Source organism: Cutaneotrichosporon cavernicola (genome assembly GCF_030864355.1).
Source record: "Cutaneotrichosporon cavernicola HIS019 DNA, chromosome: 4".
Lineage (NCBI taxonomy): Eukaryota > Fungi > Basidiomycota > Tremellomycetes > Trichosporonales > Trichosporonaceae > Cutaneotrichosporon > Cutaneotrichosporon cavernicola.
The window spans coordinates 2,750,680-2,778,403 of record NC_083396.1 but is presented as its reverse complement, the minus strand read 5'-3'; the positions used below and the strand labels follow the sequence as shown (position 1 = coordinate 2,778,403).

General features: G+C 58.9%; 11 protein-coding genes across 11 annotated transcripts; 7 read left to right on the top strand and 4 right to left on the bottom strand.

Moving 5' to 3' along the window:
• Positions 1-1,092: 1,092 nt before the first annotated feature.
• Positions 1,093-3,166, top strand: CcaverHIS019_0410660 (uncharacterized protein; the record flags this gene model as incomplete). Its single annotated transcript, XM_060600970.1, has 9 exons — positions 1,093-1,263; positions 1,380-1,504; positions 1,541-1,575; positions 1,607-1,691; positions 1,790-1,942; positions 1,986-2,106; positions 2,159-2,483; positions 2,518-2,858; positions 2,891-3,166. 9 exons carry the CDS (start codon positions 1,093-1,095, stop codon positions 3,164-3,166), a joined length of 1,632 nt encoding a protein of 543 aa, XP_060457511.1.
• Positions 3,167-3,371: 205 nt separating this feature from the next.
• Positions 3,372-4,712, top strand: CcaverHIS019_0410650 (uncharacterized protein; the record flags this gene model as incomplete). Its single annotated transcript, XM_060600969.1, has 2 exons — positions 3,372-3,635; positions 3,684-4,712. 2 exons carry the CDS (start codon positions 3,372-3,374, stop codon positions 4,710-4,712), a joined length of 1,293 nt encoding a protein of 430 aa, XP_060457510.1.
• An 885-nt stretch (positions 4,713-5,597) lies between these two features.
• HST2 (uncharacterized protein) lies at positions 5,598-6,991 on the top strand (the record flags this gene model as incomplete). The annotated part of the gene is made up of 4 exons (XM_060600968.1): positions 5,598-5,652; positions 5,732-5,892; positions 5,928-6,278; positions 6,395-6,991. The coding sequence occupies 4 exons, from the start codon at positions 5,598-5,600 to the stop codon at positions 6,989-6,991; spliced, it is 1,164 nt and encodes a 387-aa protein (XP_060457509.1).
• A 283-nt stretch (positions 6,992-7,274) lies between these two features.
• Positions 7,275-9,474, bottom strand: CcaverHIS019_0410630 (uncharacterized protein; the record flags this gene model as incomplete). The annotated part of the gene is made up of 3 exons (XM_060600967.1): positions 7,275-8,506; positions 8,553-9,345; positions 9,376-9,474. 3 exons carry the CDS (start codon positions 9,472-9,474, stop codon positions 7,275-7,277), a joined length of 2,124 nt encoding a protein of 707 aa, XP_060457508.1.
• Positions 9,475-10,409: 935 nt separating this feature from the next.
• Positions 10,410-12,742, bottom strand: CcaverHIS019_0410620 (uncharacterized protein; the record flags this gene model as incomplete). Its single annotated transcript, XM_060600965.1, has 3 exons — positions 10,410-12,223; positions 12,258-12,461; positions 12,496-12,742. 3 exons carry the CDS (start codon positions 12,740-12,742, stop codon positions 10,410-10,412), a joined length of 2,265 nt encoding a protein of 754 aa, XP_060457507.1.
• Positions 12,743-13,249: 507 nt separating this feature from the next.
• On the top strand, positions 13,250-14,992 carry CcaverHIS019_0410610 (uncharacterized protein; the record flags this gene model as incomplete). Its single annotated transcript, XM_060600964.1, has 2 exons — positions 13,250-13,299; positions 13,333-14,992. The coding sequence occupies 2 exons, from the start codon at positions 13,250-13,252 to the stop codon at positions 14,990-14,992; spliced, it is 1,710 nt and encodes a 569-aa protein (XP_060457506.1).
• Positions 14,993-15,731: 739 nt separating this feature from the next.
• CcaverHIS019_0410600 (uncharacterized protein) lies at positions 15,732-17,342 on the top strand (the record flags this gene model as incomplete). Its single annotated transcript, XM_060600963.1, has 4 exons — positions 15,732-16,046; positions 16,097-16,706; positions 16,743-16,799; positions 16,834-17,342. The coding sequence occupies 4 exons, from the start codon at positions 15,732-15,734 to the stop codon at positions 17,340-17,342; spliced, it is 1,491 nt and encodes a 496-aa protein (XP_060457505.1).
• An 850-nt stretch (positions 17,343-18,192) lies between these two features.
• CcaverHIS019_0410590 (uncharacterized protein) lies at positions 18,193-19,068 on the top strand (the record flags this gene model as incomplete). Its single annotated transcript, XM_060600962.1, has 3 exons — positions 18,193-18,544; positions 18,577-18,809; positions 18,847-19,068. 3 exons carry the CDS (start codon positions 18,193-18,195, stop codon positions 19,066-19,068), a joined length of 807 nt encoding a protein of 268 aa, XP_060457504.1.
• Positions 19,069-19,103: 35 nt separating this feature from the next.
• CcaverHIS019_0410580 (uncharacterized protein) lies at positions 19,104-20,530 on the bottom strand (the record flags this gene model as incomplete). The annotated part of the gene is made up of 2 exons (XM_060600961.1): positions 19,104-20,038; positions 20,074-20,530. 2 exons carry the CDS (start codon positions 20,528-20,530, stop codon positions 19,104-19,106), a joined length of 1,392 nt encoding a protein of 463 aa, XP_060457503.1.
• A 415-nt stretch (positions 20,531-20,945) lies between these two features.
• On the top strand, positions 20,946-23,449 carry CcaverHIS019_0410570 (uncharacterized protein; the record flags this gene model as incomplete). Its single annotated transcript, XM_060600960.1, has 9 exons — positions 20,946-21,016; positions 21,049-21,103; positions 21,140-21,625; positions 21,668-21,860; positions 21,899-22,237; positions 22,274-22,586; positions 22,618-22,879; positions 22,928-23,274; positions 23,311-23,449. 9 exons carry the CDS (start codon positions 20,946-20,948, stop codon positions 23,447-23,449), a joined length of 2,205 nt encoding a protein of 734 aa, XP_060457502.1.
• Positions 23,450-23,756: 307 nt separating this feature from the next.
• Positions 23,757-24,968, bottom strand: CcaverHIS019_0410560 (uncharacterized protein; the record flags this gene model as incomplete). The annotated part of the gene is made up of 1 exon (XM_060600959.1): positions 23,757-24,968. One exon carries the CDS (start codon positions 24,966-24,968, stop codon positions 23,757-23,759), a length of 1,212 nt encoding a protein of 403 aa, XP_060457501.1.
• Positions 24,969-27,724: the final 2,756 nt, after the last annotated feature.

The window sequence follows — 27,724 nt, the reverse complement described above, 5'->3', positions numbered from 1 at the left end:
TCTGCAAGTTGACGTTCATCAAGGATCATGGTTGACTTGGATAAGGCTGATGTGGAGCTGGGCGGCGTCTAGCCCTGTATCCTTGTGATGCGCGCTCCAACCGCGATCCTTGCTCCACGGAATGCTAATGACGACGCCTAGAGGTACTGATGTAATTGTATTCAGACGCCAAGACCAATCAACCAGCTCTTCCCATGGCCGAGGACGCCACCGCCCACCCCCACGCCACCAGGATTCCTTTCGACCCACATGGGAACGCCAGGATAACAAACAGCGCCGGCAATCGCTAGCCACAAGATCTGCAATCATGGGAGCAACCCAGCTCCCAGGGCTCTGGAAGATTAAGCAATTGGCCAAGCAGTCATGAATGTGAGATGGCTTTTTTTGGCCAACGGATAGATAACTAGTGTAAGCCGCCCACTCGACTGGTATCTCGACGCAATGCTCGTGCGGCTGTCATGAAAGCACATTCCCTTGTTGTGAGCTCGTGACGAGGACAGCGTTGTGAAGCGAGGGACGAAGCGAAGGGTTTGTGATCAGAACCCACAAGCGGCAATGAACGGCATGGCCTGGACACATCGAGATCTCCCTTGGCTTGGCTTTTGTCTCCGCATATTGTCCTTTGCCGTTTCAGCAATCTCTCTCAAACATCCATTCAAACTCGTTGCCGCCCCCCTGAAGAGGTGACGCTGACGGGATACTCTCACCTGATCAGACCTTGCGGCCTGGAGCCCTACCAATGAGGTCATCCCATCACGTAACCGGCCTACGACGATGCGTGGAGTAGCCAGGCGGCCCCGCATTCCCGCGGAAGGGGCCGACAGATACAGGTATCCTTGATCCGGCCATTAAGCCGGTTCGTTGCCCGAGACCAGAGGTGGATGAGATTGCTGACCTCTGGACCTGTTGCTTGCCGACTAGAGGCGACCCAGGTCAGCTCATCAGTCTCGAATCGAAACATCCCACTTCTCCTTCTCCATCTCTCTCACCACAGGACAACACATCTTGAGACAACGAACGCTTACTTTATCCATACGATCGAGACAACGAACGCTTACTTTATCCGTACGATCAACAACCTCGCGATACACCATGTCCTCGGTTGAAAAGGAGAAGGGCGTCGGGGAGGGGCAGTTACGCGTCGGGGAGGCTGGGTTCGACGATGTCGTCGCACACCGCCTCGAGGAGATGGGATACAAGCAGGAGCTGAAGCGCAATCTCGGCATGGTCGCTGTCCTCGGTCTGTCGTTTGCGATCATGGCAGTGAGTACGGCAGGGCCGGGAGGTTGCCGAAGGTTGCCGCGTCGCGTCCCACAACCGCATCCCGGCCAGGTTACATGAATGCTGCCGCGTCGACGTCCCGGTCCGACTAACCCCAGGTCCCGTTCGGCACGTCGACGACGTTCCCCATCGCGCTCGTCGACGGTGGGCCCGTCACGATCCTGTACGGCTGGATTCTTGTGTCGCTCATTTCGTGCTGTATGGCCGCGTCGCTGGCTGAAGTGTGCGTTGCAGGATGGGCTTAAGACGCTGACAATAGTTGTTCGGTGTATCCCACCTCGGGCGGTGTTTACTGTGTGTTATCCAGCGAAGTGGCTGACCGCAGACTGGGCTGCCATGCTCTCGACGCCAAAGTACCAGGCATTCTCGTCGTATCTCACTGGCTGGCTCGGCACAGTAGGAAACTGGACGTGAGTCAATAGCCGATTTGGTGGGCTTTGGTGGTCAGCTACAGCCTGGCCCCTTATTGTAGTTACAGCCTGGCCACCCCCGGAACCGCTGACGCCAGGGTCACTGCCTCGATTACGTTTGGTGGCTCACAGCTCATCCTCGCTGCCGTCACGCTCTTCCACGACGACTATGTCCCAACTGCTTGGCAGACCGTGCTGGTCTACTGGGCCTCTCTCCTCGGTTCGCTGGCCATCAACATCCTATATAACCGGTATGCCTTGAGGGGTGTCCTGAATGTGTGTTGCTGACACCAGCCACCTCGACAAGCTCAACACCATCTGTCTGTACTGGACCGGCGCGTCGGTGATTATTATCATCGTCACGCTCCTCACTCGCGCCGAAAAGAGAAACTCGGCCAAGTTTGCCTTCTCTCACGTACGTGTTACCGCCGCCCGTCCACGCCCTCTGCCTCAAGTGCTGACAGTAGTTTGATGCCAGCCTCTCCGGATGGCCACAGGCATGGTCGTTCTTCGTCGGCCTCCTCCAGGCCGCCTACACCCTCACTGGGTACGGTATGGTCGCTGCCCTGTGTGAGGAAGTACACTCGCCGCAGAAGGAGGTGCCAAAGGCCATGGTGTATAGTGTTATCGCAGCCGGTATCACGGGTATTGTTTATCTCCTCCCAATCATTTTTGTGCTGCCCGTCGACAAGATCGAGTACCTCCTTGACGTGCCGTCCCTCCAGCCCATGCCCGAACTGTACAAGATTGTGACCCGGAGCGCGGCAGGTGCAATGTGTCTCCTCACCCTCAGTGAGTCTCTCCTTTTAGTAAAAAGCTTACACAGTTCTTGGCATTTGGTTCTTTGCAGCGGTCGGCTCGCTCACCGCCGCCTCGCGCTGCACCTGGGCATTCAGCCGTGACGGCGGTATCCCACTCTTCAAAGTGTGGCGTAAAGTCAACACGCACTACGACGTGCCCCTCAACTCGCTCATCCTCTCCACGATTGTTTGCGCCCTCCTGGGCCTCATCTACTTGGGCTCCTCGGCAGCCTTCAACGCCTTCACGGGCGTGGCGACCATCTGCCTCGGATGCTCGTACGCGTTCCCCATCCTCTGTTCTCTCCTCCGCCGCCGCAAGATGGTCCGCAACGCCCCCTACTCGCTCGGCAAGTTTGGCTGGGTCATTGTGAGTAACTCAACTGAGCCGGCTGATTATAGAACTCCATCACCGTCATCTGGATCACCTTCACCATCGCACTGTTCTGCATGCCCACTTCTATTCCAGTGACGCCCCAGACGATGAACTATGCGTCGGTGGTGTTTGCGGGTTTCTCGGCCATTGCCGCGCTGTGGTACGTCACCTACGGACATAAGAACTACAAGGGCCCGCAGGTTGCCGTGCTTGCGCGCCGGATGAGTCTTTCGAGCGACCATGGTGACCGCCGCGCGAGCATGGCCAGCCATCGTAGCGTGGGCGAGATCTTGGCTCAGTAAGGCTGGGAGAGCAGATGGAGTTGCATAGACTCGTAATCTCGTTGTAGACTGTGCGTTTTAGGCCCTTCAGCTTGCGAATGTATGTCATACAAGTAATTGTGATCTATTAGCGGAGGCAAATCGTCAAACTCACGCGTGCGTCATGTCGAGACACTGAAATGACCGGCACCCGACTTGTCATCATCCCATCTCCCCATTTCTCGACATGTTCGGAGCTGGATCACGGCTAGGTGTGCGACTAGCGCCAGCCGCGCGCGCGTTTCGCCAACATCCTCGTCTCACAGGGACGACACCTTTCTTTGCGCCGGCACCTGTGCCGCGCGCCGACCTCGGCCAAGCGACTCGGCCAATACACTCGTCGTCGTCCTTCCTCGCGAGATTGGGCAAGATCACACCGCGGCGCGTGGCGGTTATCAATGGCGAGATCGTAGATGGGCTTCCGAGGCCCAGTATTTGGAGGCCCATAGTGGTGAGTCTTTTGCTCCTACTGAAGCGCTCATCGCGCCGCTGACACCAGTTCGCTGTCGGTCTCACGCTCGTTGGTTTCGGACTGGGCGCCGTCTACGTGAACCGCGACACTAATGTCTGGTTGAACCGCATGGGCAGCGGAAGTGCATGGCGGTTCGGGCGCGACCCGTCGGACCGAGACTTGGTGAATGCCGCGCGGATGCACCGCGTCAAACGCGCCCAAGAGACGCTCAACACTCTTCCAAAAGTCCTGAACTGGCTGCCGGACGTTCTCCTCGTCCCCGTTCTTCGAACATATGTCATTTGGGAAGAATGGAAGATCAATGCGCCGGCAGCCCACGTTGCGCCAGCCATCCTCATTGCTGGAATGGGCGTCATCTTCCTCGCATGGCAAGTACCTTCGGCCCAACCATTTATGAAGCGCTGGTTCCTACACCACTCGGTCGTACTTGGTGGTCCGAGGGCCGAGTGGCGGAATTGCGTGACAATGTTTACCAGCACGCTCTCCCACCAGTCGCTGGCACACTTTGCTTTCAACTCGATTGCCCTGTACTCGTTTGGATCGGCCGCGTACATGTTCCTGGCCTCCCAACCTCCCGAATACCCACACGAAAGTACAATCACCCACACGCCGCACTTTTATGCCTTCCTCCTCGCGGCCGGCATGTGTTCTTCGCTTGGCTCACACTTGTTCAATAATGTGGTTCGCCTGCCTCGTCTTTTACGCACCCTCGCCTCGCCAGCCCGCCTGAGTAGCGCACACGCTCTCGCCGCACACCAGGCCATCCTCCCGTCTCTGGGCGCGTCGGGCGCAATCTACGGCGCGTTGACTATGACGGCACTCGCGTACCCCGACTCGCATGTGTCCATCATCTTCCTCCCCTTCATCAGCATTCCCATCGGCCTCGGTGTCGCTGGTATGGTCGCTGTGGACATTATCGGTATCTGGCGCGGGTGGGCCATGTTCGACCACGTCGCGCATTTCTGCGGCGCCATCTTCGGAGTCGTCTACTACAAATGGGGCCGGAAGTGGTGGTGGAATGTCCGCAAGCGCCTCGGCGCACACATCCGCCAATAGGCGACATGGGAGGTACTCACCACTCATAGACGTTTAGACCGACATGTACATTCCATCGTTGACCAAGTGTCTACTGACGTGCTGCTGATGGTCTGCTCATCACAGCCAAAGCCCAAGCTTCGCGCATGCTTTCGGCGATGGCCGCGCTATCCAAAATGAGCTCAACGGGTTCACCCACAAGAACGTTGGTTACGAGCTCAGCTCCGAAGATGACTACGAGCTCAGCTCCGAAGATGACTATGTCGCTGTTGATCACGTTGGAGACGATGATGCCGCCCATAGGCTGTCGTTAGAAAAGAGGATTGGGGATGCGTACAGTGATTGTCGCTACATGTTGGGTAATGTCAAGCCCAGGGACGCTGACAAGGTGGAATGCGAGATTGTTGAAAAGTGAAGTCTGCTAAGGGGATGGAATGCTGGTCCGAGTAGCGATGGTCAGGGTAGGGCTGGCACTTTCTGTCGAGGTTGGTGGCTGTTGAGCTTGTGGAGACAGTTGCGGTTCCAGAAAATGACGACTAGGAGTTTATAGGAAGGAGGGAAGGTTGAGTTGAGTGGGTGCGATTCACGTGGCACCATATGTTTGTTGAATCAACATATCCTCCGTCCCAATCCTCTCCTAACCCAAGTAATCTACTTCCAATCCATCCTGGTAGAGAAGAAGAAACACCCCGCCTCTTGGTTGTTGTACCTTTGTACAGGCGCCAGTTGAGTTGTTGGCAGTTCGCACCTCGCGCCTCGCACGATGCAGTTCTGCCACCTTGTTTGTGACAAACGGATTGCGCCACTCATCACCGTCACTCCCCCCCCCAGGCACGTAACAGTAATCTATTAACATCATACCTCCACATCTCCACAACGCCAATTCACCCTCCACCCACCACCCCAATGAAGTCAAACGACGCCATCGAACACGCCGCGTCCCTCATCCGCGACGGTAAAGGTGTGTACTTGGCTTGAGTGAGATGCAAGACAGTGTCCGATGCGGCATAACCCATACGATTCGCCCTCTCTGACACCAGCGCGCAAGATCGCAGTCATGACCGGGGCAGGCATCTCGACGTCGGCCGGCATCCCCGACTTCCGCTCACCCGGTACTGGTCTCTATGACAATCTGCAGGCCCTCGACCTGCCCGTTCCCGAGGCCGTCTTTTCCCTCGACTACTTCCACTATCGACCAGAGGTGAGCTCCACTATACCTCCACTACTGATAACCAGCCGTTCTGGACATTGGCAAAGGACCTGTATCCTGGAAAATACTTTCCCACTCCAACGCACTACTTTCTCAAGCTGTTACATGACAAGGGCGTGCTACAGCGCGTGTGGAGTCAGAACATCGACACGCTGGAGACGGCGGCTGGCGTGCCTCCCGACCTGGTGATGGAGGCGCATGGATCATTCCGCACCGCCCACTGCCTCAAGTGCCGCCGGTCCGCGAGCACAGAATACGTGCTCAAGGCGGGGGTACGGCAGGGTGCCGTGGTCCGCTGTGAGCATTGTAAAGGCCTCGTCAAGCCGGATATTGTCTTCTTTGGCGAGGGACTTCCGGACAACTTTTTCGAGCTGATGGTGAGTGCCACTTGCAATCACTTGCAATTCAAGACCAGCTGTCATAAGCTGCCATCTGCCATCTGTCCCATAAGCTACCATCTGTCCCATCTGCCATCTGTCCCAGCTGACACCAGCCCGAGCTCCGCCACGCCGACCTCGTTCTCGTCATGGGCACGTCGTTGCAGGTGCACCCGTTCGCGGGGCTTGTGGAGCGCGTGTCGTCCTCCACGCCGCGGGTGCTCATCAACCGCGAGGCGGTGGGTCCCTTCTCCCGCGTCAAGCATGGCAAGCGGAGAGGCCGGGACGGCGTGTATCTCGGCGACGCGGATGATGCTGTGCGCGAGTTGGTGCGCGCGATCGGATGGGAGGAGGAGCTGGACGAGTTGATTGCCGAGGGGCAGAAGAGGTTGGAGACCGAGTGGAAGGCGATGGGTGCGACCGAGATGGAGGTGGAGGCCGAGGACAGCAAAGCAAAGGAAGAGGCGGCGGGAGAGGACCAATCTGACGTTGCTCCTGCTGTCGAGGCCGAGGCCGAGGCCAAGAACGCACCCAAGGACGCGGGCAAGGATGCAGCTGCAGCTACGGACAAGATGGCCGAGGGCGAACCGCTCTTGGCTGCGGCCAAGGCGATTGAGGCAGAGACTGCAAAGGACGCTGCCCTCGAGAACGAAGTCGAGGCACTCACATCGGGCCTTGCTGGGGTCAAGGTCGACGACAAAGCCAAGGTTTGATACCGCAGGATCAGACGCGTAGCTTATACAGTTGTAATCTGCACATAGAGTGCTGCTTTCCTCCATCTGCTAGAGTGCTGCTTTCCTCCCTCTGCTAGCCTTGCAGCTCTTTCTCATTCACCAGTCGCTAGCCGAAACCCAAATTGCATCTATACAACTACCGGGGCGTACCCCACATGCTCCATCCCCCCTGGCCGTACGTGTCGATCTCGATTTTGCTGCGGTCGCGCGCGGCCTGTTCGCTTCCGGCAGTGCTGGCAGTGAGCGGCACCACCGGTGATCCCTAGGCTGCGAGGCGCATCTCGTCCCACCCGTCGGCGGTGAGGAACGCGAACGGGTCATCCGTACACACGTTGCTCTCGCCGAGGAGGTCAGCGAGGGCTTGCGGATCGTCGAAGAGCGCGGGGGACTGGAACGCGATCGGGGCGAGTGGGTCGTGGAATCCGGGCCCAGTGAGGGCGTCAATGGTTTGGGGCTGCGTCATTGGCGTCGTGTCGTGCGCCTTGTTTCGGACAGCACTCTCAGCAAATCCAGTCCCGTTGGAGGGCGCAAAGTGGCGCTGCATCGTCGCCTGGAGCTGGGATGCGATGATGCTGATACCGCGCCTGATACCCGGTCCCTGGCCTGACACTTGCTCGAGAATCGAGAGGGAGAGGTGCACCCTTTCGAGGGCTTCTTCGCGGGTTCGCTCGTCGCCGATACGGAGGAGGATGACGTCTACGCCGGCCGCCACAAAGGTCGTGTACATGATCAGGTAGACCATGTTGATATTGCCGTATGTCCTGCCCCAGAGGGAGAGGATGGCGTGGATCTCGATTGCCTCTCCGCGACAAACCTCTAGCGACCTCGTCGCGCCCGCCGGTTGAGCGCGTACCGTCAACAGTGGACGGTAGAGGAGGATCCTGGCGCAGTGATACAGCAAGTTGAGGAGGGTGATATTGGTGGGCGGGCAGAACTCGGGAAGGCGCGCCTTGTCGAGCTTGATAGCCGGCGGCAGTTCATCCCACCATTTCTTAAGCTTCTCATCGGCGTTCCGGATAAATGTAACGGAACGCGCTTGGGGACGGTGCGGGCTGTACATGTTGATCAAGATTTCCTCGAGGATCTGGTTGAGCACAACGTAGTACTTGAGCACATAGTTTGTCATGCTCGTGGTGCGGGGGTAGCGTAGGACGAGGTCCAGGTTTCCACCGCCTGGGAAGAATGGCCGCCATTCCCAGTCGTCGTCGGATTCGTTGAGCAGCACCGCTGGAGGAGAGGCGTAACTCCAGATCGTCAGGGCTGGTTCGCGCCCCATTGCGAGACTGATGCTCTTGTCCCAGCAGTAGGCGGACCAGTAGAGGCGGACGCGGACTTCGCGTGTCTCCTGGTCCATGTTGGCGTCGAGAGAGGGTTCTTCGATGGCGAGGTGGATCCCTAGGTCCTGGATCATGCGGATTGCCATTCCCGTAAACATCCACGCTTGGGTGTGTTCGCCGCGGGCGGATTGCGTCCCGGCAAGCGAGAGGAGGGCCTCTGAGCGTCAGCTTTTGAAGAGAGGAAGAAGCTAGCTGGAACTCACGTGTAGTCACGATGGAGCTGGGCTTGCTTAGTTCCTCGGCGATCATCTGGAGAATGAGGTTCATGTATCGCTCGGAGCGGATCGTGCGCTCTTGCTCAGTGAGGTTGGGCGAGAACCGCAGTCCCGAACGATACATGACCAGCAAGAGCAGGTCGGAGAAGTATGGTCCATTCACAGCCATATCACGCAGGAAGAGGCGGCGATTAACCACGGCCGTACTCGGTGACGCCCAGGTAAAGTACGCATCCATGAGTGCCTCTCCCTCATCGGCAGCAGCGTACTTGTGCCGCAGACGGGTGAGGGCGCGTATATCCTCGTGTGTCCACTGGCTAGCATCCACGCTCGGCTTATTAGTCGGCGCAGACGAACTCGTCTTGGGCGAGGGATCGATCACCGCGTCCTCGTGCATACTCGTTTCGCCGTGGTAGACTGGCAACTCGGCGGCTCCGAGGGTGAAGCGCGGCGGCTCGAGTTCTTCTTCTGAACTACTGCCGTCGTCACCCTCGCCGTCACCCTCGCCCTCGCCATCAGATTTCACGCTGCTTCGCCGCACCCGACGGGGCGGGGAGAGACGCAGTGCCTCCTCGATCCGTTGTAGGCGACGCTCGAGACGGCGCTCAATCACCCCAGCTGCGCTCTCGGCATCACTCGCGCTCGGGGCTGTTGGGGCTGCTGCGGATCGTCGACGGCGGACTGAGCGTTCGGGGAACTCGCAGGGGATTCGGGCAGTCCGACACGCCTTACATGGCGGATTGTCGGCTTCGACGCAACGGATCTTGCGCGCTTTACATGCCTCATGTTAGCTAGGACGGGAGAGACGCACTAGACACGCTTGCGCGTAGGGTCGTTTCTTGTAGGTATAGGGCCGGACAGCATCCGTCGCCGAGCTCGTCATTGACGGAGGTGGTGGGGCCGATGGCATCGCGAGGAGGTGGGTGGATGGATAGGAAGATGGAGGTGGATGAGGAGGGGAAACAAGGGAGGGGGGGTGATGAAGGGATGGAGGGAAGGTGGGCGTCGACGTTGGAGTGGCGCCCGGCGGATGTGATGGAGGACAGTCCGTTCGACCTGCTCGATCGGCGCAATGACGTTGACGGCGCCACGGCGCGAGGAACGGTGGTTCGGCGTCGTACCAGCCAGCCAGATGAATGGAGAGGCACACTGACGGCGTGGATGGCTCCTAACAACAATTAACGGTAACGGGGGGGAAGGTGTGGTTAGTCGTTAGCATCTGGGTCTCAATGTGGGCCACATCCGATCCGAATGGATCTCCCGGGCGGGCCCGGAGCCCCCGCCTCCGGTATTCGGTATTACCCCGCGGAACGATTTCATTACAGTTCCTACTCTTCATTCCTCAATACTGAATGATAGATACGGTTGTGCTGGCTGCTGGCCTCTTGGGGACCCGGACTTCGGCGTTTGGGTCAAACGTTCTGGGGTACGTGTGATATTAATGCGTTGGTCTCCCGCCAAATATGCCATTCAATCCGCTTGGGGTACGTGCGATATTAATGCGTTCGTCTCCCGCCTCATATGCCATTCAATCCGCTTGCGTCCAAGTACCATGTGATGCTCGTCTGGTGGGGTCTCCGTTTCCGCGGGTCGTGATACTCATCTACGAGATCGAGACTAGAGATCCTCGGTTGAGAGACGATATGCCGAGGTTGTTCACATGGATGAATGTGGCGCTGTGCGCGCTTGGGCGCTGTGCGTGCTTGGGCGCTCTTGGAACCTCTATGGATACTGATACTGGGGCACTCTTGGAACCCCTATGGATACTGAGATTGCACGAGATTGCCGAGGCCTACTGCACTGCCGGATACTGGCAACATTGCATCATCATAATATCTATGCCAATCACTCCCGCACGAGCATGAGGTGGTTTGTCGTCACGAGCGCCGTCCACCCGACGTTGACAAAGATGGTCTGTGTGTCGTCGATAACGAGTGCGGGTCCGGGCACCGCGTTGCCTGTTCTAAGGCTCTCAAGCTCGTACACTGGCGCCTGTACGCGACCACCACTCTCCCCCTTCCAGACATATACCTCCTGCGCAAGGTCCGCCTTGGGAGGTGGCGAGCAGGATAGGGTTCGTGCCTCCGCGAGAGCACTACGTCCCAGAGACTCGTAACTCATCCCAATACCGCGGACTTTGATGTCGTCAACGACAATCTCCTTGTCGAGCAGGAACCCAAACTCGTCCATGTGAGCGCGGCGGAACGCCTCGGCAAAGTCTTCGTCGGGCGCGAGGACCATGAGGGCAGTGTCGCTGCCGTCGAAACGCATGTTGAGCTGGCGCTCCAGACGGATCTTGGAGTCGGTGAAACCCGCGGCCTTGAGCACCTCGCGTACACGTTCGCCCAGCCCGTCGAGGCGCGACATGAGCACTGGCGCTGCGGACGCATACACGTCGGCCGCAGGCTCCTGGAGCTCGTATACCCGGTCGGCGAGGGAGAGGCCGTACGCGCTGAGGACACTGGAGAATTTGTGAATCAACACACGCGAGATGCCCAGCAACTCGGAGATTTCGCAGGCGTGTTGTCCACCCGCGCCACCAAACGAGGCGAGGACGTGGTCGCTGGTCTTGAAACCGCGCGCCTCGGTCAGTGTGCGGATCGGGCGCGCCATCGTCTCGTTGGCAATCTTGACGAAGCCGTACACCAGTTCGTCCATGTCCTTGTTGGTGCCCGTGTCGGCGCGGATCTCGTCGGCCAGGGCGGCGAACTGACGCATACTTGCGGATGGGTCGAGCTCCTCGTCCTCGTTGGGGCCGAAGCACTTGGGGAAGTACTGCGGCACCAGGCGGCCGAGGAATAGGTTTCCGTCGGTGAGCGCGAGCGGCCCACCCTTCCGGTAACACGCGGGACCGGGGTGCGCACCCGCGCTCTCGGGGCCGGCGCGGAAAAGGCCGTTCTTGTACGTCAGGCAGGAGCCGCCGCCCGCGGCAACGGTGTTGATGTCAAGCTGGGGCACGTTGATTGCGATCCCGGCCGTGGTCGTCTCAGCTACACTCTCGTACCGGCCCGCAAAGCGGGATACGTCGGTTGACGTGCCGCCGACGTCGAAGCCGATGATAGGGGCCTTTTCGTCCTCGTCCCAGCTAGTTAAAGCGTAACCGACCACCCCGCCAGCAGGGCCTGAGAGGATGGACTTGAGGCCGGAGAAGTGCTTGAGCTCAACGAGACCGCCGTCCGAACCCATGAACTCGACGCGGAGGCCGCCCTCTGCACCGCCCTCGAAGCCGGCGTAGAAGCCGCGGAGGTACTCTTTCAGAATTGGGGTCAGATACGCGTCGGCGGTCGTGCTCTGCCCACGCGTCGTCATCTTGATGACGGGGAGGAGCTGGGAGGAGAGCGAGACGTTCTCGAAGCCGACTTTGGAGGCAATGCGGCCAACGATAAGTTCGTGCTCGGGGTACGTGTACGAGTGAGCGAGGCACACGGCAACGGCGCGGTACCCCTCGTCGTAGACGGCCTGGAGGTCGGCACGAAGGGCGACCTCGTCTGGCGTCTGGAGGACCTTGACTGCCTCGCCAGAGAGGCCCTGCACGACGGGCTGGGGCATGAAGCGTTCCTGCGCCTCCGCACCTGGGCCGGTGTATCCCTTTTGGATGGAGCCGTCGGGGTTGAACGCGACGGCATGCTCGGCGTGTTTCGGGTCAGAGGTGTACCCGACTGCTGTCAGTTACTTTCTAGGCGATAAACTCACCAAGAGTGACGCGCTCGTCGACTTCGACGACCTTGGAGTACAGGGGGAGCGCACGCTTGATGTTGAGGTCGAAGATGCGGGGGCGGGTCTGGTTCCCGATCTCAAGCAGGTCGCGGAACCCCTTAGTGATAACCAGAGCGTGGTCCTGGCCTTTACGCTCGAGGAGGGCGTTGGTCGCGACAGTCGTCGAGAGGCGGACGTAGTCTGTATCAGCAATGAATTCGAATTCATAGCTCACCAAGGTGCTTGACAGGCAGCGGCTCGCCGCGCGGGATAGAAGTACCCGTGACACGCTCCAGCACGCGGCGGATACCCTCTGTCGGCGCGTCGGCGTAGTTGCCAGGATCCTGTGAGAGGAGCTTGATGACAAACTCGCTACGGCCACCAACGGAGGCGTCAAGTACAGAGGCGTGTACGTCCGTGAAGGTGCCTCCGCGGTCGATCGCAACGCGGATACTTGACTCGGGGACGGTGAGGATAGTCATTGTGGGTTGGGAGAGAGAGACTGTTAGGTTGGGAGAGTTATATCGTCTCAGCGTAGCATACCTCCAAGTTCAGATAAGTTGGATCGGACAGTCCGTGAACCCCATGGTGCCCGATACGACGAGATTGCTCGAGCGGATCAAAGAATTGTGCGTCGGAATGGCAGCGGAGAGCGGGGTCTGGCGGAAGTTCGGACCGCCCGCATCGCGGTATCGAGGGGGACGCATTCCTAGCGGTGTTCAAGATGGCACGTCGATGCTCTGAGCGGGTTGTGAGAAAAGTGGGCGTGAAGAGGGTACAAGACGTTGCAAGTAGAGTTGGGATGGCGGATAACGGAATCACATCGGAGGATAAGCGTGGGAGATCCGGACCTGACCGCGCTTCCGCTATCTTTCCACTTGTCAACGATTCCTTCCAACACTCACCCCACTTCTCCGCTCCTGTACTGACTACTGATAAGTACATCATGCCGCCGTCGACAAGACAGAGTCCCCGATCACACTGCAATCATGGTTAACGCAACATCCAAAGACTACGACCCGATTACGCTCTCGGTCTTGTGAGCCATCCCTCTCTCTCCCGCTAACAACAGCCAGAACCGGTTCATGTCCATCGCTGAGGCGATGGGCCGGTCGCTGCAACAGACTTCGATCTCGACGAATATTAAAGAACGCCTCGACTACTCGTGCGCCGTCTTTGCGCCGACCGGCGACCTCGTCGCCAACGCCCCATTCATGCCCGTTCACCTCGGCAGCATGAGCTGGAGCGTCAAGCACCAGCTCGCTCTCCACGGCCCGACCTTGAAACCAGGAGATGTGTTACTCACGAACGCGCCACAGAGCGGCGGCTCGCATCTCCCCGACCTGACGGTAATCACGCCATGCTTTGACAATGGCGAGATCATCTTTTTCAGCGCATCGCGCGCACACCACGCCGACATCGGAGGCATCCTTCCCGGAAGCATGCCGCCCACTTCGACAGCACTGTTTGAGGAGGGCGCGGAGATTCCCTCCCTCAAGGTCGTGTCGGAGGGCGTGTATAACCGTGCCGAGGTGTACACGGCGCTCGTGGACGAGCCGGCAAAGTATCCCGGCTGCTCGGGATGCCGAAACTTCCGCGACGTCGAAAGCGACCTCAAGGCCCAGATTGCCGCCAATCACAAGGGCGTGCAGCTCCTCACAGCTCTTGTTGCCGAGTGGGGCCTTCCCACTGTCCATGCGTACATGGGCCACATCCGCGCCAACGCCGAGTCGGCCGTGCGCGGCATGCTCCGCCGCGCCGCTGTCGACATCGGAACCACCTTCTCCGCGATCGACTACCTCGACGATGGCTCACCGATCTGCCTACGTGTCGAGATCGACCCCACCACCGGCGGAGCCGTGTTCGACTTTGAGGGCACGGGCCCCGAGCTGCGCGGCAACCTCAATGCGCCTGTGTGTGTCGTGCACGCCGCGGTCATTTACTGCCTCCGCAGCATGATCGGCGAGGACATCCCCCTCAATGCTGGCTGCCTGGTTCCGCTGGACATCCGCATCCCCAAGGGCTCGCTCCTCTCGCCCTCCCCCACAGCGGCCGTGTGCGGCGGCAACGTCATGACGTCGCAGCGCGTCACGGACACGGTACTCAAGGCGTTCCGTGCGTGCTCGGCCAGCCAGGGCGACACGAACAACCTCACCTTTGGCGTGGGCGGCAAAGACCCCATCACGGGCGAGGTCACGCAGGGGTGGGGATACTACGAGACGATCTGTGGTGGTTCGGGTGCCGGCCCAGGATGGCACGGCACGTCGGGCGTTCACACGCACATGACGAACACGCGTATCACAGACCCCGAGATTCTCGAGCGCCGTTATCCCGTCCTGTTGCGCGAGTTCCACTTCCGCCCCGGATCGGGAGGGAAGGGAGCTTGGAACGGAGGCGACGGCGTCGTGCGCTCCTACCAGTTCCTCGAGGGGCTGCAGGTGTCGATTATGAGTGAGCGCCGCGCACGGGCACCGTACGGTGTCGACGGCGGCGGCGAGGGCGGTATGGGACGTAACCTCTGGGTGCGGGAGGGTGGCGGCCGCGTCGTCAATGTTGGGGGTAAGGGTACGATGCAGTTTGCCGCGGGCGACACGCTCGAGGTCCACACGCCTGGTGCGGGCGGGTGGGGCGTGCCCGGTGACGAGAAGGCGGTAAAGCACAAGGTGGAGAATGGGCTCAAAGAGGTCGAGATGCGCGGGAGCGTGGCTGATCGCTCGCGCGTCGATTTCTAGATTGTAGTCTGGGTATGAATGGGCTTGGCTTCTACCGAGAGTCTCTGGTGGTTCGCACTTTGCATCAGGTATAGATTTCCAAACAGACATGGCCAGGTCGAATAAACAAGCAGATTCGACTGCAACAGTGTGGGATCTATCAGCTGCCAAGTGCATGTACTGAATGTGAGGCTGCTGGTTGTGTTCTGCCACTCTGCTCGAGACACTGCCACACGCGGGAACCACAATCCCGAGTAGCCGCATACGACAACCATTGAATGGCAACCGCCGACCACGGTCCTGATCCAGATTCACACTCCATCTCGGTACTGTACCTTTAATCTCACTTATTGAGGTCCATTGGAATTTGTGCCCAGTTCACGTACGAAACCACCCTGAACTTGCCCACCACGGAGCGCAATTGCGGTGATCCGCTTTGTTGTCGGAATCGGCGCGGTCGGCTACAGGTCCACGTTTGACGTAAACTAAAGATAGCTAACTCTGTCTTCACCGAGCTGGACGAGTACCTAAGCGGGGCAGCGGGCCCCACTTTAGGTCCCCAGCCCACCACCCTTGTTCCTTGTCTCTCCATGCCCGCGTGATACGCCGGCGTCCCAAGTCACCGCTGCGATTCCGTGATTCGTACACTTGATACGATACTCGACCTGGCGACAATGGACCTGGATAAGGTGTCGGGCGCTGGAGAGTCTTAAAACTCTCACACTGATGGGCACATCGGCAACTGATCCCCTCATCCATCATGACATCGAAAGAGAACGACCAGATGAGAATCGAGGCTGTCGACATCGACCAGAAGGACGGTGCCGAGATGAGTGAGGCCGAGCAGATCAAGGAACTAGCGGCAAATGAGCTCGACCCCAAAGAGGAGAAACACCTCGTGTGGAAGCTTGACAGACACATCGCGCCCGTCGCCATGGGTCTTTACCTCATTGCTTTCCTCGACCGTGCGAATATCGGTAATGCAGCAGTAGGCGGTATGACTGAGGACCTCAACTTTCCGGCCAACGGCTTAAGTGTTGCGACTAGTATTTTCTACGTTACTTACGTCCTCTTCGTTAGTACAGTACCACGTCCATGCCCTCTGAGACGTTTCGCTGACCACAGGAAACTCCCGCCACGATGCTTCTCCGCAGCCTCAAGCCGAAACGCCTGATCCCGGCCGTGGTGATCATCTGGGGCGGAATCTCGCTTGCCAACGGATTCTGCAAGACGTACGCACAGGTTCTTGCCTGTCGTCTCCTCCTGGGAGTCTGTGAAGCCGCCCTCTCCCCGTGTCTCGTGCTGTACATGACGACCTTTTATCGCCGCGAAGAACTCGCTCTCCGCCTCTGCTACCTCTACATGTCTTCTGCGCTCTCCGGCGTGATTGGTGGCCTGATTGCCGCCGGCTTCCTCAAGATGGACGGCCTGCAGGGTCTGCGCGGTTGGCAGTGGCTGTACATAATCGAGGGAGCGATCACCATCCTCGTTGGGATAATTGTCTTTTTCGCCATCGCCAACACTTACCAGTCTGCTCGGTACCTGAACAAGCGGGAGAAGTGGATGATGAGCGTGCGGCAGGCGCAGGAGGCCGCGTTCAACCACGACGACGGGTTCAGCTGGGTCGAAATCCGCAAGGCGTTCACCGACCCTGTGATCTGGCTCTCTGGCTTTGTCCAGCTCGGCCTCGATGTCTGCCTCTACGGCTACAGCACGTTCCTTGTCGTCATCATCAGTGAGTGTTCTGTCTCAAGACAGGCTGACGGTTCAGACCAGTTCGGCTTCGACCGTATCTCTTCACAGGGCATCACCGCGCCCGTCTACTTTTGTAAGATACCATTAATATTTATATCTAACGCCAGTCTGCGCACTCACCTACTTTATCGGCGCGCTCGTCTCGATGCGCTACCAGATCCGCTACTTTGTCCTCCTGCCACTCGCCATCATCACCGCCATCGGATACGCTGTTCTCATCGGCTACCCACCCTCCGTCGGCGGCCAGCTTGTGGGCTGCTTCCTCGCCGGTGCTGGCATCTACATCTGCGTGGGACTCCACGTGACATGGCTGGGACAGAATGTTGCTGGGTTCCGAAAACGCTCCGTCTCAGTGGGACTGCAGCAGACGGTCGGTAACACGGGCGGAGTGGTTGCAGGGCAGATCTACCGCTCCGTCGACAAGCCGCGGTACACCATTGGCCACGGAGTCAGTCTCGCGTTTTGGGTTCTCGCCATTGCGGGGATGACGGCCGAGTACTTTATCTGGAAGAGCCGGAATGCTGCGCGGGAGCAGATGTCCGCAGAGGACAAGGACGAGATGGACGTCAGGGGGATCACGGGAGACCAACACTACTCGTTCCGCTATGCGTTGTGAGGTGGTTGGGAAAACGGGTTGTGGTTGGACTGTATCGGAGGGGTTAGTGGCAGAAGTGTTATGCAAAGAGTTCTTGATACGCTCCATTGACTTCTGGCCGCCACTCTGGTTCTCAGCACAGCACGGTATATGTCATGAATGACTCTCTGGTTCTCAGCACAGCACGGTATATGTCGTCGGTGACGGGTTTGCTGACTCATCCCGTGGCCTTTCGCTCTGCCACTTCCTCTTGGCGCAGTTCATATCGGCCTCTATCTATTTGCTATCCCAACCCCAATTACAGGTGGCCAAGTCCGTACTCGGCTCACACTGTAGACTGCAGAGAGGTAGCTTTTTCATCGTTGCTAAGATGGACATCAAAGGGGAGAGGATATGACTAGGGCCGAGAGCACGGACGATGCGAGAACCAGGCTGAGAGCACGGACCATGTGAGAACCAGCTGTTGGTAATGGGAGGGTGGAGAGCGTGAGGCAGTGTTGACCAAAGTCAAAGCCACGAGAAGCATTGAGGAGGCCAGAAGGAGGGGCCAGAAGAAGGGGCCAGAAGGAGGGGCCAGAAGGAGGCCGGAAAACACGGGGGCATGCATGACACTCGCGGAACGAGGGAATGGGACACGCACCGTTCGGCGCCTCGGCAGGCTTTCGGCCACGAATGCCGACTCGGCAGTCAACTGGTAAACCTGAATCGCTTGTGCCGCAGTTGCCGACCGATCACAGGAATGCCAACGTGCCTGCCTCCGCCGCTATTCCGTCCTCCGCACTTGCGCCCAGATCCCGCTCCTCCCACTCCTCCCACTTGAACACCGATTCTATATAACCCACGACGACGATGTTGCCCAGATATCATGACCATGACCTATTCTCTCTCCCCATCGCCAGCGGAGGTACGCGAGCACGCGCGTTCCGGCAAGTTGCGTGGCCACACGTCGGGCATGTGTCCGGGACACGTGCAGGCCAACGTCCTGATCCTTCCGGCGCAGTACGCTGCCGACTTCCGGCGCCTCTGTGTGCGGAACCCCGTCTCCTGCCCGTTGTTGGCCGAGAGTGTACCGGGCAACAAAGGATTTCCTGACGGTGTGGCGGATGGAGGGGACATCACAACCGATGTGCCGGGATACAAGGTGTATCGTGATGGCAAGGTCGTGGAGGAAGAGGTGGCCGATGTGCGGGCGTACTGGCAGGAAGACAGTGTGGCTTTCCTTAGTGAGTAAAGTGGAAGGGGAGACTGATTCCAGTCGGGTGCTCATTCACGTTCGAGGACGCGCTGGAGGATTCTGGGCTGCGCGTCCGACATATTGAAGAGCGTCGCAATGTGCCCATGTATGCCACGCGCATCCCCCTCATGCCCAGCGGCGTATTTTCGGGAAATACCGTCGTGTCCATGCGCCCGTATTCAGCTGAGAATGTCGAGCGCGTGCGTGCCGTCACGCGGCCGTACGTGCGCACGCACGGCGAACCCATTGCCTGGGTGAGTCAGAGTCAATCTCTCCAACATCTGACCTCAGGGATGGGACGCACTGGACAAACTCGGTATTGCCGATATCAACAGGCCGGAATATGGGGACGCGCCCGTCATCCGTGATGGCGAGGTGCCAGTGTTCTGGGCGTGCGGCGTGACCCCGCAGTTGGTCGTGCTCAACTCGAACATCGAGGGGGTTGTGATCGGGCATGCGCCAGGCAAGATGTTGTGCCTCGACTGGCGCGTCGAGGATATCCTTGCCGAGTAGTACATGTTATGCTATATCATTTTCCTCTCCCAATGCTATATGTTGGTGTTGATGCTCTCGCCGTCTTTCATCTTCCTCTGCCGCCACCACGTGACTGTATGTGGCGAGACCATGATTGCCGACCCGACAAACATCATCAAGCCAGTGAAAAGGCCGGCGTAGATGAACTTTCCGCCCGCCACACCAATTAGCGCACCAGAAATAACGGGGCCGACGAGGTTGGGAATGGCGGCAAATGTCCAGAGCATGCCGATGCGCATACCGATCTGTGTCACGGGCGAGATGGCACTTGTGGCGGCTGTCACCATTGTCATCCACCCGCCAGAACTCATTCCGAAGAGGACGAGTCCAGCGATTGCCCCGCCTGGACCAACATTGCCTGTCCAGAGGGCAAGGACGAAGAGGGAGGAGAGGAACGACATGGCTCCAAATACACTCCACACGCCAACCCGGTCCGCGAGGGGTCCGACCAAGATCCGCCCGACGAACGAGCCGCATTGTAAGATGAGTACGGCGTACGACGTGATCTTGGGACTGAGGCGGTTCGTAGCTGCCAGCAGCGGGGCGTTGAAGTATGGCGTGAAGACGTTGGTCAACCAGACCGCCGCCCCAATGACGAGACACACATACGGCGCCTCCTTCCACGGTTCCTTGAAGATCGACCATGGCGGTGGTTTGCGACGCGGAAGACGCGCATGCATGATCGTGCACGCCGGAATCATGGCCATAAATGTGAAGCCGGCCAACACGAAGAGTGTATTCCGGAACGAGAGGCGCACAAACATCTCCCGCATGAGTAGAGGGTAGACAATACCGCCCAGTCCCGCTCCGGTAATCACGACACTGACGGCGGTTCCTCGCCGGCGCGCGAACCAGTGTCCTGAAATCGACGTTGACGGCGAGTACACTGTCCCTCCTCCAATCCCGAAAAGCATGTGTGCGAGGATCAGATGCCAGTATTGCGTACAGACTGATATCAGCCAATTCTCCATTTTCAAAACCCACATGCCATAGCGATGAATGAGCTCGTCAGCAGAACTGTGCCCGCCCACATCAACCGTTCGGGGCCATAAGCGTCGAATACGCGTCCGGCAAATAACGAGCCCATGTAGATCAGCATGGACTGGATGGAGCCTAGCCACGCAACGTCGGCCTTGGATTGCCCACGTAATTGATTTTCGAGATAATATGCCTGTAATTGTCCCATGGAGGTGGAGAAGCCGAACACGACCAGCAACACACAGCTCGCCGCGGCAACGGCACTCCACGCCGCCACGCCGCCGTCTGGTGGTGGACCAATGTCGGTATGTGTCTCGCGCGCGGCCTCCTCCGCCTCGGCAAAGGCCTCGCGGCTCAACTGCCGCGAGAGGTAGCCTTCCTCATGATGGCGCGGTGAGGGAGTGAGGCGGACCGGGGCGAGGCCGTAGTCGTCTAGTTTTTCGTCGTATGGCGCTCGGGCCATCGTCTGGTAGACCGCAAGGTAAGTGCTTACGGAGCAAGGTCAGGTCAAGAGATGGATCTGGAGGAAGACTATGGCTCCAACAATTAACGTTGTATGCGGCTGAAAACTGCCGATGTGGGCGGAGTTGGGCCTGACTCGATGAGGCCGAGGTGGAGGTGGAGGTGGAGGTGGGAGAGCCTGGGCACGAGGCGCGGACACGTGCGGAAACCACATGTGGGCTGTGATTGCCGACTTTAACCTTTTCCCTGGACCATGACGTGAAGCGGAGAGGGCCGTGTCTCCGTCTCCGCACTTCCGTCCACTTCCACTCGGTGCCAGTGTGGTTCCGTGCCCTGTCACGTGATTGCTGCCGCTGCGATTCCGTCGCCATCCAACCTGGCCCACCAACTTGCTTCTGTTCTCTTCGTCAATTCACATGTCCTCGCCACGGTCACCCCCGAAGAGACGCCACAACGTCTCCCAAGCCTGCATCAACTGTCGACAGAGGTGAGTGCGGCCATGGTGTGTGCTGATATCAGGAAGAAGAAATGCGACGGCCGGCCTCCGGTATGCTCGTCTTGCGCCGCCTACAAGGTACGTGCTTGGTGTCTTTGGTCTGTCTAATGTCAGGACGATTGTGTGTGGACGACCAAGACAGACTGGCGGCGGGCCGTATCGCGCACCGAAGCCAACTTGCTTCGGCAGCGTGTCGATGAATTGGAGGCTCAACTGCGGATCCAGAACGCAGGACAGAAAGATGGGGGCAGCAGCACCGATCCGTCGTCTTACCAGCCCTCGTCATCACAGCAGTCTCATGCGCCACGGCCGCAAGATATTGCCGGACCGAATCAGCAGGCGTATTTCGAGCAGTCGCATGGCGTGTCGGGACCTTTCCCTCCTGTCGGGGCTGGGGTGTCGTTTCGACCAGACATGGGGGTCGGGCAGGCTGGACCGTCGGGCCTCGCTCCACCGCGTCCCAACATGGGACGCAGCACCGAGGGTGTCCCACAGTCGACGTCTATTTCACCTCGGACGCAGGCGTCGCGCAGCGGGGCAAGTTCCACCAACCCACAAGTCCAGCCACTGGATCTGCACGGCGACATCGACGATATGATGGTGCGTAGCTTTAGCTGGGCTGCACAATCAGCTGACGAGCAGGTCCAAGATGAGAGGGGGAGGCTACGACTACACGGGCCACAGTCAGCCTTTCGCCACTCCAGAATGCCTGAACCTGCTTCTGAACAACGGCAGGAACAGGCTGGGTTTGCGCGTTTCCTTCCAGACTTTTTCTTCACACGAGAACAACACGACATAGCCCTTGACCGGTTCCTGCGCTACTTTGGATGCTGGGGTGAGTCACCACATAACTTTAAATAAAACTGACCAAAGCTCAACGCGTAACGCCACACCTTTTCTATCGCGATATGGAAATTGCGCAGTGGACCGAAGTGTCCGAGCTCCCAGTCATGGCACCGAATTACTCGCCGTTGCTACACAACTATGCTCTCGCTGTCGGCCTTGCGTTCAGTGACGAGGAACATCTCCGTGCACAATCGACGCGTCGGCTGTTCGCAAAGGAGGGAGACAGTACTCTGGAACGCGAATGCTCGACGCCGTGCGTCGGGACAGTCCAAGGACTAGCGGTCCGTGCGAGCTGGGCCAGCACCATGGGCGACTACTCGCTTGGCTGGGTACACCAGGGTCTGGCTACGCGTGTGTGCTATGCGCGTGAGTTTACTATTACGTCTTTTCAACTGACATGAGTCGGCCTCAACGTGGATACAAGCTCTCTTGTGGCTAAGGGCAAGCTCGACCACGAGTCGGCTGTCCAGCGCAACGTCACGTTCTGGACATGTTACTGCCAGGAGACGTTATGGTCGCAATACATTGGGCGTAAACCTGTTTTGATGGAGTACTCTGTCCCGCTCCCAACCGCCGACCCCGCCACGGATGCAACGCTGTGGATGTGGCCTCTGGGCGCACACCAAGCACTTGCGCCGCAGAAGAGCTACCTCAGCACAGCGTTCATCCACACTGTCATCCTTATTCAGGCGTGTACTGAAATCACGCGAACAATGTTAGTTGCCAGTTGAGCCAGCTGACAGTAGGTACGCTGGCCGAGCGGACAAGTCGGCCCTGGTGGAGAACGGCACTGTCGAGCGTTTCAGCGACACACTGGACCGCATTTTGGAAGACCTGCCTAGTGAACTTTCTGTTGATCCAACCAAGCCCGACCCTGTGCTGCCCCATATCCTAATGGTCCACCTCACCTTTTCGTGGACTGTGGTTCTCCTCTACCAGCCCTTCTCGCAGGTCACGCGGGCTGTGCCCGATGGTGATTTCGAGAGGATTGGCCTGATTGCCATGACGGTGAGTTTTTGGTGTTTTTGGTGTTTTCGTGTAATCCGCTTATGTCAGCGATGTCACCAGGCGGCATTGAGGATTGTGCAGCTCGCGGCCGTATGGGACGAACAGCATTCACTGCGCTTCACGCCGCCGACCCTGTCGGCCATCATCTACTCTGCCGGCACGAGTTTCCTGCTTGCTGCCGCACAGGCTGGCCTGCCGTCCCAGACCGCAGCGGCGATGCAGAAAGTACACGACTGCCTGGGCTTTCTCGAGGAAATTGGACGGACATGGAAGGCGGGCCGCCAACAGGCCGCGGTCCTGCGCGGCCTGTTGAACGAGTGCGCCCAGGCCACCCGCCAGGTCCCCGCCCTACTGGGTATCGAGCGCGGCTGGGATGGGCCGCAAACAGAGCAGCCGTGAGTTTTGTACTTTTCAACTGGTGCTCACGCCAGCTCGTATCACGAACCAGAACCAGGATGGACGGCGGGGGGAGACGACTCGTTTGATGACTTTGTCCGCTCGTTGTTGGACCAGCAGACATTCCCGCTCGCGGGGTATGACTCGATGCCGATGAACGGGTTCTTGAATTAGTAGCTTAATTGACATACAAAGTGGTTCTATTCGAACTCGCTTATCCTTTTGGTGTAAAGATAGCTGTGCGATGTATGTGATGCCTGCGGTGGTGTCCGCACGGGCAGTGCCATTGGCACGCCGAGAAACTCGCTTCCGATCCGCCTCCAATCCGCCTCTGATTCACCGCCTTGTCACGCGCTGCCACGGCTGACACGGTGGACACAATGCAGCCCCGTCCTACCCCGTCCTAATCCACCGACAGCTCGCTACGTTGTGGCATGGGTACAACATCTATGCGGTCTACAAACATTACTCCCTGGGGATATTAAGAGGTAAGAGCGCGAAGCTTGGCCAGCGGACACGGCGTGGCACTAGGATCGGCTAGGACGTGCACCTCGTCCACGCCAGCGGCCGGCGCCGAGTCGCGCCGCACGACGACGCTGCAGGTGCGCTGGTTGACGGTGAACTGGACGCGGGCCTGGCTCGCCTTGCGATTGGGAAGGAAAGTGACCCCACGCGGAGCGCGGCGAGCACAGTCGTCAGACCGCCATCCGCGAGCGGCAGTGACGCCGCTGCGGCGCCGGCACAGGTCGGCCGCCGAGGGAGAGTGGGCGGCCGGAGGGGCGGTGACCTCGGCCTCGACTTCGGGTACGTGCGAGTCGGGAGGTGGCGAGCGGTGGGTCGAGCAGCGGCCGCGGCGGATGCTGTCCTTGGGGTCCTCATAGCGGACGCGGACGCGAGATCTCCTTGGCACCACCTCGTCGCAGTCGTCGGTCGATGGCTCGGCAACGTCTGCGGCTCGGCGGGCAGCCGTCCAGAGGATGGGGGCTGGTGCGGGCGTTGCGCCCTGTTTTGTCCATGTCGCCGGCCACTGGGCCAGTGGCACCAGAGGAGGACCGTCCTCATCAGAGGTGAAGCCATCCTCGCTGTCCTCCTGATAGCCTGCGTCGTCCGTGTCAAACGCGGTGGTGGCCAGGTCGTCCTCTTCGTCGTCCTCGTCAAGTGCGGGTGTAGCGCAGCGTGGCGAAGTGAGGCGAGACGAAGCGCCCGAGGGTCGTCTTGATGATGCAGTCGAGACCGAGGAGCGGTTGGACAGCTGGAGGGGACGTGGGGTGACGGCAAACTTGAGACAGGAGCGGCGACGGGGAAGACCTTGGCTGCCTTCCTCGATGACGGCGTCGGAGAAGGCACCGCTCGAGCAGCGGCGCAGGATTGGCCGTGAGGTCAATGGAAGCGGGGCTGGAGTTGCGGTTGGCGATACACCGGGAGTTGTTGCAGGTGTAGTGCGTGCTGAGCGACGGGTCTGTGTTTGAATAAGGGAGGTGAGGAGGGAGGGAGAGCGGCTGAGGTCTGCACCATCGCTAAACGCGCTCTCGCAATCTGTGGACATTGATGCCGAGCGGTGGATTGGGGAGAGTGGCGAAAGTGGGACCTTGTCGAAGCAGAGAGGCTCGAGTTTGGTCAAAGTGGGGATGGTGGGTGGGGTGGGCCTGGTTGACAGAGGCGCAAAGAGCGCGCTCTCGGTGGGTATGGGCATTATGGAGGGTAGTTGTTGGGTGGGTAACTAGTTGGGTGGGTAGTTGGGTAGTTGGGTGGCTAGTTGTTGTGTGGGGTATTTGTAAGGGGTGTACTAAAACATGATGGCTAGGCTGTGCAGAGTAGAGCAGTGTAGAGTAGTGTTGAAGCGACCAGAGGCCGTGGGCAGAGGCCGTGGCCCGTTGAGCAGATAAGAAGAGGATGAGTGGTTGATGAGATCTTGATGCAGTCACAAGACTAAACCATCTTTTGATGGACCTTTCAGATTTACCCCGTTCTTTGGTCGCAGGTTGTAGAGTGGGCACAACTCCAATGGAGCGGGGGGTAAAGTGGGGGGCTGCTTTAGCTTTTGCACAGAGCATAACTGGGGTGCCGGCATGAGACATCCACCCTGACGTAAACCCTGAAACCCAATGTATGGGGAAGGACTTTGGAGACTCTCCCTGACAAGCGCCAATAGCGCCCTGTACACCCTGTATACCCCTACAGTCACTCTGTATGTGTGGGAAGAGAAGGTTTACATTTCAGACATTAGAAACAGCCAAGAATATAAGCGGCCTAGTTTTCCGCTCGGCCCTCGGCCCGTATGCCTCGGCGCGTAGACGTTATCAGTCATGACGGCGCGACTGTGGGGCCGTGCCATCACCACGGTAAAACCGGGTCAGGATGGCACGGCGCAAGGCGAGGATGACGACAGAGTCGCCGCCTTTAACCTTGTACCTCGGTCTTGGTTCATGGTACCTACCATCCACATCCAACTCCAACTCCCACCCCTTGCTCTTTCCCCTTCACGGCTGTGCAAGGTTGTCAATGGATAGACGGACCGAACCGGACACGGTTCCTAAAACAAACTCTACTGCCTTGTTTGGTTTCATCGTCGAGTCTGTCAAGGGATGCGCCGTGTACCAAAGGGTTTACCCACACCGACGCGGTCGGACACGGCACTCTCCATCTCCATGGTGACTGCCAGGACGCGCTGTCAGGTTGCCACCGTACACCTGAGTTGCCACTCTCCTGAGCCTCCAATTTGGTGGGCACCTTCCCTGCTTCCTAGCGCCGTGTACACCCTACCTGAGATACGTCACATGACCCGGAGCGGGGATGCCGCTTTTTGCCGCTTTGGTGAAGCACCGATGGCCTCGGATTCGGATCAACCCTCGGCCCGGTGGTGCTTTCTGCTTTCTGCTTTCCGAGCGTTATCAGAGCCTCCTCCCAGGTGCGAGTGGCGACAGAATTAGCATTGCATTCCTCTCACAGTCCCATTTGGCACACCAGTTGCCGTCAAATCGGCGCTCGCCGACCATTCCCAGTTACTCCCCCCATGGGCAGAGTGGAGCATATTAATAGGTGCGACGCGATAAGCACGACGGCAAAGAACCCCACGAGATCGTATGGTTCCTAGACTCTGACATCCATTGCGACGGCGCCAGGACTCGATGAGTGTCCAGTGAGAGGCAACTCTCGGCGGAAGGACTCGTTTAGTGTCCAGTGAGAGGCAACTCTCGACACGACTACGTGACCTCGGACAAGTGGATACCAGCTCTCCGAGCGCAGCAAACAGCACAAACTATGCTTAGTTTACATAATACAACAGCCGTCATAGATTGTCCAGAGTGGCTGCTACCAGAAGACTGCGCGCGTAGTGCTTTGCTTCGTGCGACGGAACGTCCGTGATCGTTGCGTGATAGTGCGTGTGGGGTGGGTGCGTGCGAGTGTACAGTACAGTGTGGGTGTGCAGTATGGAGTGCAGCGCATGCGCAGTGTGCAGTGCAGTGGAGTGGATTTTGCAGCGTCATGTAGGTGCTGGCGCCGCGACGGCTGAGCTCGGAACGACATAGGCCTCGGCCTAGTTGGCGGGCACGGCCTTGCTGGCGGGCAGGCCTCGGGTGTGGCGGAAGACTGCCTGGCTGAGGTCTCGGCCCTGCTGGCGGGCACGGCCCTTTCGGCGGGCAGACCTTGTCGCAGCTTACAAACAAAACGAACGGAAGGCGTCTCGGCCTGGAACGCAGCACAACGAAGCCAGGCGCGGCCTCGTCGTTGGCGGGATTTTACTGCCTCGTCGTTGGCGGGATCATACTGCCTCGTCGTTGGCGGGATTATACGGCCTCGGCGTTGTTGGGCTCAAATACAATAACAATCATAACATGGCGCAAGCGCCTCGGCCTGGAACGCAGCAACGAAACCAGGCGCGGCCTCGTCGTTGTCGGGCTTAGACGGCCTCGTCGTAGGCGGGCGGGTACAGCGGCCTCGGCGTTGTCGACTGTACATACACGAGGCTTTGTTAGTTGATGGCGCCGAGGTCGGCCGAGGCGTTGTCGTCTCGGCTCTGGTACGAAACGGAGGGAACGTCTTCACATCGTCCACGTCTTCACATCGTCCACGTCGTCAACGGCCAAAGGAAAGGAAACGAAACGAAACGAAGCGGAACGGAACAAAACGAATCACGTAACACTGCCCTGTCGTTGGCGGGCCCGACGACACTCGATACTCGAACTCGAACTCGAAAGGATCGAAGAGCGGAGCGGAGCGAAGCCGAAAGCCGTGTGCCGAAGAAACCACGCCTGACCACTGGTCGTGAGCGGCACGGCTTACCGTGAGGAAGTGGGGATTCGTGGGTTCTGGCCTCGGTTTATATGTCCCTCAGTCTCTGGGAACGTGGGGAAGGTGGAGCCGAGTCGAGGTCAGCTGATGAACATACATTGCCGATCGGTTCATACTCATTAATGCCGCAGCGTATCGCCCAAGCGGGGGCATTCC